The sequence below is a fragment of the Microcaecilia unicolor genome, chromosome 13, assembly GCF_901765095.1.
Source record: "Microcaecilia unicolor chromosome 13, aMicUni1.1, whole genome shotgun sequence".
Classification (NCBI taxonomy): Eukaryota; Metazoa; Chordata; class Amphibia; order Gymnophiona; family Siphonopidae; genus Microcaecilia; species Microcaecilia unicolor.
Genome location: NC_044043.1, coordinates 83,076,721 through 83,091,674, shown reverse-complemented (window position 1 = coordinate 83,091,674; position 14,954 = coordinate 83,076,721). Strand labels below are relative to the sequence as shown.

The 14,954-nt window shown below is 44.8% G+C and overlaps 1 protein-coding gene across 2 annotated transcripts in view; it reads right to left on the bottom strand.

Annotated features, from left to right (window-relative positions):
• The window catches only part of ESPN (espin), a 163,526-nt gene extending 148,896 nt beyond the window's left edge, over positions 1-14,630 (bottom strand). For both annotated transcript variants that reach the window (XM_030186135.1, XM_030186136.1), the window contains exons 1-2: positions 14,228-14,630; positions 6,279-6,472 (exon numbers count right to left, since the gene is read on the bottom strand). In XM_030186135.1, the coding sequence (XP_030041995.1) occupies positions 6,279-6,472; positions 14,228-14,509 (476 nt within the window). In that variant the 5' untranslated portion in view covers positions 14,510-14,630. The remainder of the gene's footprint in view (positions 1-6,278; positions 6,473-14,227) is intronic.
• Between the last annotated feature and the right edge of the window lie 324 nt (positions 14,631-14,954).

The window sequence follows — 14,954 nt, the reverse complement described above, 5'->3', positions numbered from 1 at the left end:
TGGAGAGATACTGGGGAGCAGCAGAGTGAGTACATTTATAGGTTAGTAGAAGAAGTTTGAACAGGATGCGAAAACGGATAGGGAGCCAGTGAAGGGTCTTGAGGAGAGGGGTAGTATGAGTAAAGCGACCCTGGCAGAAGACGAGACGGGCAGCAGAGTTTTGAACGGACTGGAGAGGGGAGAGGTGACTAAGTGGGAGGCCAGCAAGAAGCAGATTGCAGTAGTCTAAACGAGAGGTGACAAGGGTGTGGATGAGGGTTTTGGTAGAGTGCTCGGAAAGAAAGGGGCGGATTTTACGGATGTTGTAAAGAAAGAAACGACAGATAACAGCCCCAACCGAGCCGGCCACATCATAAAGACATCCAAAGCTTGTTAAACACATGGCCCTGCACCTACCTGCTCCTGTTTGCTGGTCTGCATCATCAGCCTGAGAGAGCACCTGATAGCCTCATCCCTGCTGCTACTGCTCCTGTTGTTCTCCCGAGAAATAGCAGGCTACAGTTCCCTGACCACCTCTACCTCTGGTGTCCATGAGAGTGGAAGAGTCCTTCATCATGTCAGGGTGTAACTAGGGTTACCATATTTTGTAACCTAATACAACAAAACTAAAAAGACACCATACTAGTGGCTAAATGGCTACTATATTAAATATGAAGAGGATCCACGTTATGTCCTAGGTTAACAACGGATACATAAAGATCCATTGATAAATTTCTATCATTGGGATATTGTAAACTTTTTTTGTTTTGAAACCTCGTCATATATATATCCAAGACTTTTTTCCCTTTTTCTTTTCAAATGCAAGTGCAAAATTCTTATACACTGTGGGGTTCCGACTAGAACCGTTCAAACTTTACAGGAAAGCGCCCGTTAAATTCAACGCAACACTTAGCTTTAGTCCTACGGTGCCACCATTTCACCGATACGTGGCTTCATCAGGGACTATGGTTGCAGCAGTCTGCTTTCCGGAATTCTTAATCAAAATTCCTCGGATTAGAGGAATTACTGCAGCGGATAAAAAAAGGCCTTTTTTAAAAATGGAAAACAAAGCGGATCAGGGGAAAAAACAAACTTTATTAATAGAATATCATCTAAAAAATGCCCGAACACAGGCCGTGTTTCGCCCAACAAAGCTGCATCAGGGGCAGATATTCTTTGTTATCAATGTAGGATCAAGCTACGAGGGCGGACCTTGATCCTACGAGTCCACATTCAGTCGGATGACTTTCAGTTTTGTTTATTCTTAATTTCGTGCCTGAGAAGATATTTATTACCATTCTATATACACATTAAAGCCTTTTTGCTGGCATATGTGTATACCAGGGGCATAGCCAGACTTCGACGGGAGGAGGGTCCAATGCCCGAGGTTGAGGGGGCATATTTTAGCCCCCACAACCCTCTCGAGCCCCCCTTCCCGCCGCCAACCCTCTCCCGCTGCGTACCTTTGCTGGAGGGGGACCCCAACCCCCACCAGCCGAAGTCCTCTGCTCGGTAAGCGGCATTGCTGACCCCCCCCCCCCCCCCGCAACCCTCTTGACCCCCACTTCCCGCCGCCAACCCTCTCCCGCCACGTACCTTTGCTGGCGGGGGACCCCAACTCCCGCCAGCCGAAGTTCTCTTCTCGGCTGCGCGGCGTTGCCGAATGATCTGATCAAATCTGAATCTGTTTCTGTATGTTCGTCTGACGTCCTGCACGTACAACGTCCAGGACGTCAGAAGCACGCACAGAAACTTGATCAGATCATCCAGTGAGCAACGCCGCATGGCGGAGGAGAGAACTTCGGCTGGCGGGAGTTGGGGTCCCCCACCAGCAAAGGTACGTGACGGCGGCGGGGGAGGGTTGGCGGCAGGAAAGGGGGGGTCGAGAGGGTCGTGGCAGGGGGGTCCATGGCCAAATCTACGGGAGCCCATGCATCCGTGACGCCATGATAGCTACGCCCCTGGTATATACATTGATAACAAAGAATATCTAATAGCCCCTGATGCAGCTCTGTTGGGCGAAACACGGCCTGTGTCGGGCATTTTTTAGATGATATTCTATTAATAAAGTTTGTTCTTTCCACTGATCCGCTTTGTTGTTTTCCATCTTGGAGTTTGCGGATCGGCTGCCTTGCTGTTTTCTTAGACCCTCCCCTTTTTTTTAATGGGGGCAGTAAATAGCCCTGCACTAATATTACACAGCCATTTACTGCTTGAGACCCTACCATCACCTATTTACTTGGCAGTAAGGGCTATCGTGCGATTTGTGCGGTAATTAGGCAGCACACGGCAACATGGCCACGTTGCCGATTACTGCTGGGAACGGCCCCCGCGGTACAAAATTATTTTCTACCTAACATCGAGCACCCGCGCTACCCCAGCGATAGGGTCGATTTGGCGCACACTACGCACGCATTAGCCCTACTGCAGCTTAGTTAAAAGGTCCCTCAAGTTGTACGGATGGCCTTTTAAACAATTGTGCATTCTCAGAAAACAGTAGCACCATAATAGCAGCCACTTTCACATTGTCTGAATAAGCCTTACTTTTCATTCATCTGTGCCAAACACAGGGGTTCTTTTATAAAGCTGCGTTTGAGCACTAGAATGTGCTTATCGCAACTTAAAAGGGCTTAGCATGAATCAACTCAGGGGTCCTTTTACTAAGCTGCGGTAAAAAGTGGCCTACGGTAGTGTGGGCGTCAGTAGTGTAGCCAGAGTTCAATTTTTAGATGGGCCTGGAGGTGGACTGGGTGGGCACGGGCCTCGCATTTCCTCTCCACGCGCTGCCCTCCCCCACCCCCACCCCCTGCACACGGCCAGTTCTGGTCATTTTTACTGCCCTGAAGCGCCGTTCTCCCTGCAGCACCGGCGATTCCCATAGTCTGCCTTCTGCCAGCATGCGTCGTCAAGGCCTCTCCTCAGGCGTGCGTCCCACCTTTGCGGAAAACAGGAAGTTGCAGAGTATGCGGGACGCGCCTGAGAAGAGGCCCCGACGATGCACGCTGGCGGAAGGCTGGCTATGGGAATCGCCGGTGCTGGAGGGAGAACGGTGCTTCAGGGCAGTAAAAGTGAGCAGACCACGCGGACGGGGAGAGCGGGCAGAAGAGGCAGGAAAAGATTGGAGCCTCGCTTGGGAGAGTTACGCCACTGGTTGGGTTGGGGCTAGTTAGGGTGGGCGGGCCTGGAGCAAAGGTGGCAGAGCCTGGGCCCATCCAGGCCCGCCTGTGGCTACGACCCTGGTGGGCGTGTGTTTTTGGCACGCACTGGGCCATTTTTTTTTACTGTAGCTGGGGAAAAGGCTTTTTTTTAAAAATGCGGGTAGTAAATGGTTGTGCACTACAATTAAAAGTAACGCGCAGCTGTTTACTGCCTGAGCCCTTGACCAAGTGGTAAAGGGATAGACCAACAGGTTCCAAAAACAAGGAAAATATTATAATATATTTTTTTTAAGTTTATTGCAGCAAGTCCCACCAGGAAATAGATTAAGAATGGTGGTTTGGAGTTTTTTGTTGAGTTGGGGTTGGGGTCTGAGTGGGAGGGTGGAGTCTTCTTAGGGGGGCTTTATTGTTCAAACCTTTACAAAAGTTGGAAGTGTATGTTTGCTTGTTATGTGTTCCTTATTGAAAACATTTTTCAGTTGTCTTACACAGAAACATTTGTGGGGGGGGGGGGGGGGGGAGGTTTCTTTATCGGTTAATTGTAACTGGCTAGGCATTCTCCCGTTTATATATTTTGCTTATGTATTGTTCCTCAATATTCAATAAAGACTTCTAAAAAAAAAATTTTTAAAGGTGTGCCAGCATAGCCATACACAAATTTATTAACCACCTTTAGAGATTCACCCAAGGCGGTGTACAGCAGGTACAGTGATTTGAATATTTTTCCTACTGTAATTGTCTATTGCTTATGTTTGATTTATTTTTATTGTACGCCGACTTGAGTGAATTCTTTCAAAAAAGCGGTAAATCCTAATTAATAAACATAAAAATCTTACAATGTTGACAGCATAACAATAGTAAAATGACCAAGTATAAACATAAATACGAGGTCCTTTTACTAAGCTGTGGGGGAAAGGGCCCCGCGGTAACAGCAGGGGCCGTTTTTCCCATGTGTCAGGGCCCTTTTTACCGCAGCGGGTATAAAGCCCCCCAAAAATGGCCATGCAGTAAGATAACACTTACTGCATGGCCATGCGGCTGGGAGCATTTACCGCCACCCACTGAGGTGGCGCTAAGGGCTCCCACGGTAACCCGGCGATAACCGAGCAGCACGCAGCAATGCCCAATTACCGTCGGGTTAGCGTTCCGCTAGACAAAAAAAAAAAATTTCCAGGGAGCACCGGAAATGGGGCGTACTCAACCCGGAACTACCGCCGGCAGCCGCGTTGCCCTAGCAGTAGTTCAGTTTTAGCATGCGGTAAGCCCGCGTTGGGCTTACCGCCGCTTTCTAAAAGGGCCCCACAATGAAGTAAACTTGGAAACAGCAAACTAAAACCTATTTCCATCATGCAGGGTCATCTTGGTGTGTCCAGTTGATTTACCTCTCTTCCAGCCATAAGAGGTTCAGCCTACTCCACGGATTCAACTTTTAACCTGCATTTCTTTCTACCTACATATGTACGGTCCATTTTAGTCTCTTTTAACCTTTCCCTACTATCTACTTTCCCTGTATCTTCTATTCTATCTAATTTGATTGTAACCATATCACCTCTGATTTGAAAATAACCATTCAGTGCATTGTATGTAAGCCACTTTGAGCCCACAAACTGTGGGAAAAAAACATGGGGTATAAATGTGCAAATAAATAAAATAATAGGAGTACCATGAAACAGTATCAAAAATATACACATTTAACAGCACTGAAATTCAAACAACAAGACTCCATAAAAACAGTTCATTTCAACAAGTTCCACCAGGAAATAAATATTAAAAGGTGTGTAAATGTGGCTACATTTGTGTTTGGCTACATTTGCACACCTTTTATTATATAATTTCCTGGTGGGACTTGCTGCAATAAACTTTTATATATATCAGTTTGGTTCTCACAAGTTGGCCTAACAAGTTAGCATCTTTGCAACATACAGTGCTTTTCTCAGGAGCTGAGATCATGCCTTTCATATAAGGTAACCTTGGCAGTTGCTGACAGACTGAGGACACAGTGTGAGCCTAAGATATCCAGAATGTTTCATTTGGGGAGATAGATAGAGAGAGGACACAAGGGTATTGTTCTATGTATTGGGTTATTGTGTTCTATGTATTTTTTTGCACAGATAACTAATTAGCCAATGGCCACCAAGTGTGCATGTGCACATAACGTCAGGAGAGACTGATATACCCATAAATGGCAGAGGCTACTTTCCGATTCTAGTTTAGGGGAAATCACATGGTTTAGGGGAAAGCGAAACTAATGACAGTATATATATGTGATCAAATTAAAGAGACCTAACAGTATTGGTGTATATATGTGATGGCAGAGAGAGGTGTGAGCTGAGCAGTCTTTTGTTATTCAGGATGCGCGCTGCTGACTGACAACCTGCTCAAGGAAGAGAACTATTATTTGTATTTGGCGCTGTGAGATACATAGTAACATAGTAAATGACGGCAGAAAAAGACCTGCATGGTCCATCCAGTCTGCCCAACAAGATAACTCATATGTGCTGCTTTTTGTGTATACCCTACTTTGATTTGTACCTGTCCTCTTCAGGGCACAGACCGTATAAGTCTGTCCAGCACTATCCCCGCCTCCCACCACTGGCTCTGGCACAGACCGTATAAGTCTGCCCAGCACTATCCTCGCCTCCCACCACCGGCTGGCTCTGCCACCCAATCTCGGCTAAGCTCCTTAGGATCCATTCCTTCTGAATAAAGGTAATTACTGGTTGCGCCTAACAGAGTCTAAGTTCTCTTTCTTATTATTATTTCTTTTTTCCTGTGTTTCCCCCCCCCCCCCCCTCCCTGTGAGGGCTAAGGGACGAGAGAAAGTAACACTATATATATATACATATACACATATATACACACATATAATATTTGTTCTTGTTTTCTGGAACCCACTGGTCCACCCTCCCTCCTTCCATTTTTACTTGTAGGGAAAATAGTTCCAAGTAATGATATGTGTTGGGGGAGGGGTGGAATCTGGTTTCCTGGGGTGCCCTGTGGCTTTTACAACAGGTCCCAACTGGAAAAATGTTTGGGAACACCTTCGCTTCAGAGCATTATAAAACTGAGAACACACTGACCCAAACGAAACATTGTATTATCATTCCACCCTACCCAGCAAAACAAAAAACACAGCCTTACTCTGGACAGTGTTCTAACAGATGCCTCAGCGAAGGGAGGTCTCCTTTGGCCGCGGCATAGTGTATGGGTAACGTTCCAGTATCTGTTGCTACCATTGGATCACTGCATCCAAAGCGCAGTAACCACTCCGTTATGTCATGGTGCCCAAACCTGGCTGCCAGGTGCAGCACTGTGGCACCAGAATGGTCTTTATCCTAAAAAAAAAAAAAATCAAAAAAGAGATTATTTTCTACTTTGCTTTTTCTTAATAATAGTAGACTATGGCAGATAAAGACCAAATCAGTTCAAGCAGGCTGCCCTGTCTCAATGCTTAAAAAGGTATAAATAGTGTTTAAAAACATTCCACGTGCAAGACAGCTAATGAATAGGGAATCCCTCCCTCCCTTCCCCAAATCTGCAACCTTAAAATTTCAGTAAATTCAAACGGGTTTTTGATGCTGCCTGAGAATATACACAGGAGAACTGCAGAGCCTCCGTGGATCTGGCATGCAGCGTCTAATAATTCTTAGGTGAAAATGTCCCCCCCCCCCCAAAAAAAATTTCTATTGATTATAAAGTTAAAATATTCCCCACAAGGTGAGTAAAGAAATTGGAATAAAGGAATTATCATTTATTTATTAGGATTTATTTACCGCCTTTTTGAAGAAATTCACTCAAGGCAGTGTACAGTAAGAATAGATCAAACATGAGCAATAGGCAATTACAGCAATAAAAATATTCAAATAGCAATACAAAGTATGGCATGGTATACTACTTCTCTATTTTTCCTTTATTTGGGTTCCTTGGTCTACTATAATCTATAATATCTTACTTCCAAGGATTATCGTATGTGTTAACCAGCTCATGAACAGGAGACAAGGTTGGAACCATAGGAGACCGTTTACCAGCCGGCTGGAGAAGAATAAAGAACTCAGTTAAGTGCACTATACATGGGACTGAGGGGATAATGTGGTTAGGCATAAGTAACAAAAAATGAGGGTATTGGGATATGGATTACATTAATAAGTAGTGTGGTTAGGATACTTTGATGGAAGATGTAAGAGTATGTGTTGATTCAAGCTAGCCAATGCAAGCCAAGTAGTTTTTTGGCATGGTACAAATTATAACAATTGGGCACCAAGACCTATGATAAGAAATAACCCCACAGAATCCCTGGTATCCTTTATATTAAGGTTCTGTTTCACCAGTTGGTGATAGACCAGGGATGGAGGTGTTGAGGTCAGTTTGATAAACTAATAATAGCATTGGGGGTCCTGGTTAACACATACGATAATCCTTGGAAGTAAGATATTATAGATTATGGTATACTACTTGCAATGACAACACAATACGTAATAGAACATTTTAATTGACAGTGTAGGGTATAAGCAAAGATGAAACACCTAGACAGGTAAGAGAGTAAGAGGAGTTAGAAAGTAAGGTGACTAATTTAAAGAAAGGTGCACATCAGGGCAGAGAGATGGTTAACATATAGATAGCAAAACAAAAGAGTGAGGTGGACTCAAAAAGGGACTTCAAAAGTATAAAAGTCTTTATTATAAAAAGCATAAAACCGACCCGACATTGCCATGTTTCAGCACAAAAGGCCTGCTCAGGGGTCAAACAAATCTGTTATATTATGGTGAAAAAAACCCTGGACCCTCTATGGAATAAAACCATCCTCATTGTACGTTCCAGTTGAGATAGCCTAAAATCGGGCACCTCTAATGTACAAGAGTTTGTTTATGCTCTCAAATTATCCCCAGTGATTTCTAGGTTACTGGGGCCACACTCCCAGTGGTCCCACAGTTCCCAGAAAGCACTCACAGACCCAACATACAAACCACCAGGAATCTTTATCAGTCCAGACAGAGAGGCAATAAACTAAATATTGTTTATTGTCTTTTAAAAATCAAACAGTAGAACAAAATAGTGCAATCAGCAAACAACAGGTAGCTGACATATGTATCAATTATAATACTAACTTAACATTTGTATACTGCCTAAACAGTAACTGGGAAGATCAGGACCTATAATTCACCGAGCCTCAGCAAAGAGCCTCGGCAAAGAGACCTGTCTCTCTTTTCTCCTGGGCTAAGACTGAAGCAACAGTCAGCAACAACTTCTGGGTAATTTCAAACTCCAGGCCAATTGGAGACCAGTCAACAAGTTTTAAAAGTATACTGCTCACAGTACTTTAGATACACTTCTTCACTGAGTGAAACTAAAAGAGGGCATTCACTTTTCTATGACAGCTTTAACATAAACATGAACCACCTGCTGGCCAAACTAGAAAAATGCATTTCAGAATTAATAAAAGAGGCAATTTTACAGGCTTAAAACACACTATTCTGTCACAAACCATTTAACACTATCCTCTGTTTTCTGTCCAATAACCAGTTCCTAATCCACGCCAGAACCTTGCCTCCTATCCCATGACTATTTCATTTTCTCAGGACTCTCTCATGAGGAACTTTATCAAAAGCTTTCTGAAAATCTAGATACACTACATCAATCGGCTCACCTTTAACCACATGTTTGTTCACACCTTCAAAGAAATGAAGCAAATTGGTGAGGCAAGATTTCCCTTGGCTGAACCCATGCTAACTCTGTCCCATTAAACCATGTTTGTCTATGTGTTCTGCAATTTTATTCTTTATAATAGTTTCCACTTTTTTGCCCAGCGTCGACGTCAGGCTTACCAGTCTGTAATTTCCTCTATCACCCTTACAACCCTTTTTAAAGATTTGCATCACATTGGTCTCCTTCCAATCTTAAGGTACCACGGATGATTTTAACAACAGGCGACATATTACTAACAGCAGATCAGTAATTTCATGCTTGAGTTCTTTGAGTACCTTTAGATGTATGCCATCCAGTCCAGGTGATTTACTACTCTTTAATTTGTCAATTTGGCTCAGTACATCTTCCAGGTTGCCGCACACTAACAGATTAGCACAGGTTTAGTGTGCGAGTCCCCACTGCCTACAAAATAGGTTGTGGTAGGAGCTCACGTGGTAATGGGAAAATTAGCGCATGGCCAATAATATGGAAAATAGAAAAATCAGTCATTTTACCCCAGCAAGAAAAATGGCCTTGGCATATGGGAATGACTCATATAAGGACACTATAAGGCCGCTTTTTACCACAGTTTGGTAAAAGGTCCCCTTTGAGATGTATTCGCTGCTCATCGGTTGGAGACTGGTTTTCAAAATGTGTTTTACATGGATCAGAAGAGAAGAATATTACCAGGAAATACTGAAACAAGAGCAGTGAAAACATATAAAACACACCTGTAAAATACTGCCAGATGTTAGGAAGCATTGTGTATAAAGTTTACAACACAGACATGGGCATAGGAGAGGAGGCAGGGCCGTGCCTAGGGTCTCTGGCGCCCCCCTGCAGACCAACAGTTGGCGCCCCCTGCAGACTATCAGTTGGCGCGCGCGTCCCCCCCCCAGACCTGCCTGGCTCCAAGGTGCATGGAAGAGCTGGGCTCCATCCCCGATTCCCCGGCGCTTTAAATTTACCTCGCTCTGCGTCAGTGAAAACTGCCTGTCTGACGTCTCTCCACCAGCCTTCCCTTCGCTCGTTCGTTCCCTCTGTGTTCCACCTTCTTCTGACGTCATTTCCTTGAGGGCGGGACACAGAGGGAACAAACGAGCGAAGGGAAGGCTGGTGGAGAGACGTCAGACAGGCAGCGCTTTCACTGACGCTGCGCAGACGTCGGAGGCGGAGCGAGGTAAATTTAAAGCGCCGGGGAATCGGGGATGGAGTAGAGGAGTAAGGTTTTTTTTTTTTTAATACAACTATGGCACGGCGCCCTTGAAGGCAGGCGCCCCCCTGCGGCGCTTACCGTGTTGGCACGGCCCTGAGAGGAGGCATACAACCCACTTTGTTTTCTCTGCATACTGCACAAAAAAAAAATCCTTCAAAATGTGTAAGAAAAATTAGATCAGTCGACTATAGCATGATAACATTAAAGACCTTAACAGCCGAGACAAACCGCTAAAAGATACTGGCACTTGTCTTGTCTCCAGCGCCATTTTGAAAAGACATCTGACTCCAGCTACAGTCTTTTCTCAACTCTGTCTGATGCCAGGGTTCCCGAAGAAGATTACGAAACCAAGCTCTGTAGTGCCATCGGTTGGAGAGTTCTTACTACCAATCTGTTGATTTTCAGATAAGTATTTTAGTGACTAACGTCATAATGAATTTTTGTCATTTTTGTATTGGGAGTCTTCATATTCTCTTGGAGACAATTTTTTTTCTTTTATTTGGAATGTTCTCACTTATTTCACATTCTTACACACAAGTGAAAGGTAAACGACTTGAGATATCCGTGGCGTAAAAGATAAATTATGTATTTATTTAATTACATTTGTACCCCGCGCTTTCCCACACATAGCAGGTTCAATGCGGCTTACATAGTAAATGGAGTTACAAAGTCTTAAGCAGATTATAACAAGTTGTAGTAAACATAGTAATAACGGGGATTTAAGGATATGTAGCTTGAACAAGGAGAGGTAAGCAAGATAGGATGATCAAAAGGAAAGAGATTGGGAGGGGTAATGAGTAGGAAGGATGGATAGGAAAAGGTAGAGGATAAGCATAAGGAGATTGGGAGACTTGGTCTAATGTATAATAATCGTAAGGACAGGAATCATGTGGATGGGTTTAGGAAGTTAAGTTGGGCCATTAGTGTAAGCTTTCTTGAAGAGATGGGTCTTTAGCATTTTTCTAAATGGTAGATGGTCATTGATTGTTCGGATGGATCTTATAGGCGTCTACAAGGTTAGCACATGCTAAAAAACGCTAGCATACCTTTATAAAAGACCCCATAGAGACTATGGAGGTGAATTCTTGTAAAGAGGCCTGGGGATTAGGCATAAATAATAACATGTCATCAGTATAAGCCAACAATTTAAACTCAAGATGCTTAATGTTAATACCAGTGATAAGGAGATCTTGTCTTATTTTTCCAGCAAAGGCTCAGGCGCCAAATTGAATAGCAAGCGAGACATGGGGCATCCTTGTTGAGTAAATGAACTAGAGATATCTCCGTTAGCCATCACCTTTCCTGATGGTTTGGAACAGTATGTATGTATACATATGAGGCTTATATTGCAAGAAAAACTGGTCATCTCTACATTCAGTACTAAATGGGAAACTTTAACATCATTTATAATTGATGAATGTAATTGACAGCATGCTGGCAAAGTTCATAGTTAAATTTCTTCTTTTTGTTTGCGTATTTTCTTCCTTTATGTATGTATAAAGAAACTTAGAATTAAAGATACTGGTACAGAGATCAGGGCCGGTGCTAGGGTTTCTGGTGCCCTCCTGCAGGGGTGGGGTCACTTCGACTCTTCCCCTACAGTAGCCACACCCCTTTTACCAGCCATGGCGCATCATTGAAAATATTACACCAGTATAGAAGAAAAATAACTTGTTTTATTTTTCCATTATAAACAATTTCTGTAAGCTGTTACAGCTCCAGTATATACAAAATGACACAAAACCAAATTAGCATACAGACCATGAATTAGGAGAACAGTCTTCTCCTAATTCACGGTCTGTGAATTAGGCTAAAGCCCTAGCCTCTTTAGCCTTTCCTATGAGGAAGCTAAAGCGGCTAGGGCTCTTCAGCTTGGAGAAAAGGCGGCTGAGGGGAGATATGATAGAGGTCTATAAAATAATGAGTGGAGTTGAACGGGTAGATGTGAAGCATCTGTTTACGCCTTCCAAAAATACTAGAACTAGGGGGCATGCGATGAAGCTACAACGTAGTAATTTAAAACGAATCGGATAAACTTTTTCTTCACTCAACGTGTAATTAATCTCTGGAATTCATTGCCAGAGAATGTGGTAAAGGCAGTTAGCTTAGCGGGGTTAAAAAAAGGTTTGAATGTCTTCCTAAAGGAAAAGTCCATAGACCATTATTAAATGGACTTGGGGAAAATCCACTGATATTTCTGGGATAAGTATAAAATGTTTTGTACTTTTTTGGGATCTTGCCAGGTATTTGTGACCTGGATTGGCCACTGTTGGAAACAGGATGCTGGGCTTGATGGACCTTTGGTCTTTCCCAGTATGGCAATACTTATGTACTTATGTAATTCATGGTCTTGTCAAACCTGAAACAATATGTTATCAAAATCTCAGAACCTAACCGCCGGCCCTGGAGAAGATCCTTGGAAAGGTATTACAATTCGATGTGATATGTTGTCCAGTATTTTTTTCTTGCTTAGGCAGAAAACTTGGTGAGAAACATTTAGAGCAGGCGTTGTTAGAAGGAACAGGTATGACACCTGGTCTCCAGGGACTAAGTTAACCCTGAGAGGTGTGACTCACCTCAAAGGAGAGCTTGCATCGGGTGCGATTCCGTGGCCTGCCAGAAGCTTGGGGTAGAAGTGGGAGGGTGGGAAAGCAAGGATAAGCGTTGGAAGCTGGATGGGCATGCTGCATTGGCTCATTCACATTTTAAATGCAAAGCCCGCTTAATTCCTGGGCTCTGATTGGTCCTCAAGTGGTCGACAGGCAGGCTGGACACTACTGGAGCCTCTGCCGAATCACAGGACTTTTCTCCCTGCTCCTTGGAGGCAGCTTTCCCTCCCTCCCGCCCCTACTTAAGTTTTCTTGCTTTTCTGGGATATTCAATGTTATGTTGCTGTGGTTTCTGCCTCTAGGTTGCAGCTGGTGGATACCCGAGCTATGGAGTATTGGTTCATAAGGGATGAGCCAGGTGCATAAGTATTACTGACAGATCAAGTTTCTAAGTGGGCTCAGGTAACCCAGATGTAAATTCTGCATGGAGGTCCGTCCTATCTCTTTAGCCCTAGCTGCTGAGGTGGGGTGGTGGTTGACTTGAGTGCTGCTTAGCTGCCAAGGTGAACAGAGGGGGCGATTATCATCTTTATTTGTAGCTCAAGGTAGAGCACTGTTGCTATTTACAGGTTGAAATGTTCTAAATAAAAGGGAGCTGCAGCCTAATTGTTGGTGTTGCTATTAATATAAATTAATAGTAGGGGGAGGGGAGGTATGGTTATTAGCGTGGGGAGGTAGTCCCCTCTCTAGGGTTAGACCATACACTTTGGCTATATGGGGGGCTTCTCTGTACAGAAATATTTCTACACGCATTTGGCTTCAATTCATTCCTGCAGGTGCTGCTTGGCTTGGGGACTGAACCAGAGGGAAATGTTTGTCCATAATAATTTGCATTCAAGGACTCACTTGTCTGTCCAAAGGTAGATGCTCTGGCAGCACTTGTGACCTGCACTGCCTCTGACACAAGAGCCAAGATGCTCTGTTTTACACACCTGGAAACTGACAAATGCACACATCCCCCAACCGTACTACAGTGGTGATTAATTAATCAATTAATTATAGGAATGAGTTGGCTCTAGGGTTAGCAGCATCGGGAATCTTCAAAGCAGACCACATGTGCTCAAAAAGCTGATCTGGTAGAGTCTTTCCTGAGTTTAAAACTCAGGCTGTTTTTTTTTTTTTTTTCATCCCCCTTAATTATATGGGCTCTTTTCCTCCACCCCTTGCGTACAGTTGAAAGATCAATAGGTGGGACCCAGCATCAAGACCCGGGAGGGGCAGGGCTGAATCTGAAAGGTCTCAGACCATCATTTTATATATAAAAAGAATTATTCTGTTCCTTAGGTCAAAATCCGTTAAGGACCACTTTGTACATGTGCTGAAGTTGTGGTAGCAAATTCCACAGCAATTTTCTAACTTGTCAGGACTGATCTTTGCAATGCCTCTGCTAAGAAATACGTTAGAAAGAAAGATAAAAGGCAAATTGTGGCTATCAGGGGGGATATAAACAAGTAAAGGAAGTGCCCGGACCGCTTCGAAGCCCCGGGCTTTAACGGTAGAGGCAGCAGATCCAGAGCAGAGAGACCGGACACCTGCACCGAAGAGCTTACAGGCATGCACTTTAGACAGACACGAGTACCCACCTCGAAGCCGCAGCCCCCCTGGGTGAGGAGCCACTGCAGACAGGCCAGGTTGCCGGTGGCAGCGGCGTCATGAGCCGGGGTGGCCCCGTTCCGCGCTCGCCCAGTTGCTGGCAGTCCCGCTTCGTCCACCAGGTACCGGAGGCAGCCCAGTTTCCCGGCCCGAGCCGCGTGATGGACCGGGGAGGCTCCCAGGGAGTCCTGCAACGGTCCCTCCGCCCGCAGGGACTTCAAGGCTTCCACGTCCCCCTGGCGGGCGGCGAGCAGAGCCAGTTCCAGGGCCATCTCTAAGGAGCCCCGGCCATGCGTTCAGCTGAGAGGGTGCCAGCCTAGTACCAACATAGCCACCTCCTAATCCTGCAGCTCTCCCGGTGGGGGGCGATCGGGGGCAACCGCTCCGCCTCCTCCGATCCGGGGAAGGGCGACAGCGCCCCCCCCCCCCCCCCTCCTCCTCGCAAATGAGCCGCTGATCCCTGCAGACTTGTTTCTTCGGATCGTCTCGCTTCTCTTTTACACCTGTTTGGCTGATTCTCTTTTTAGTCCTTTTCCTGCTCTTTCTCTCGGTTGCTTCCTTCTCAGTCACAAGCGCAGCGCTAAATAATGCAGACTTAACTCTGGGGCGCTTTAAAGCGAGAGTAGCTTCCGGACAAAACGCTGGTTAAACTCGTTAGGACTTGGATTGCTGCAAAACCCGGATTTTTGTTTACTTCTAGTGGAGATGCTAAGCGCT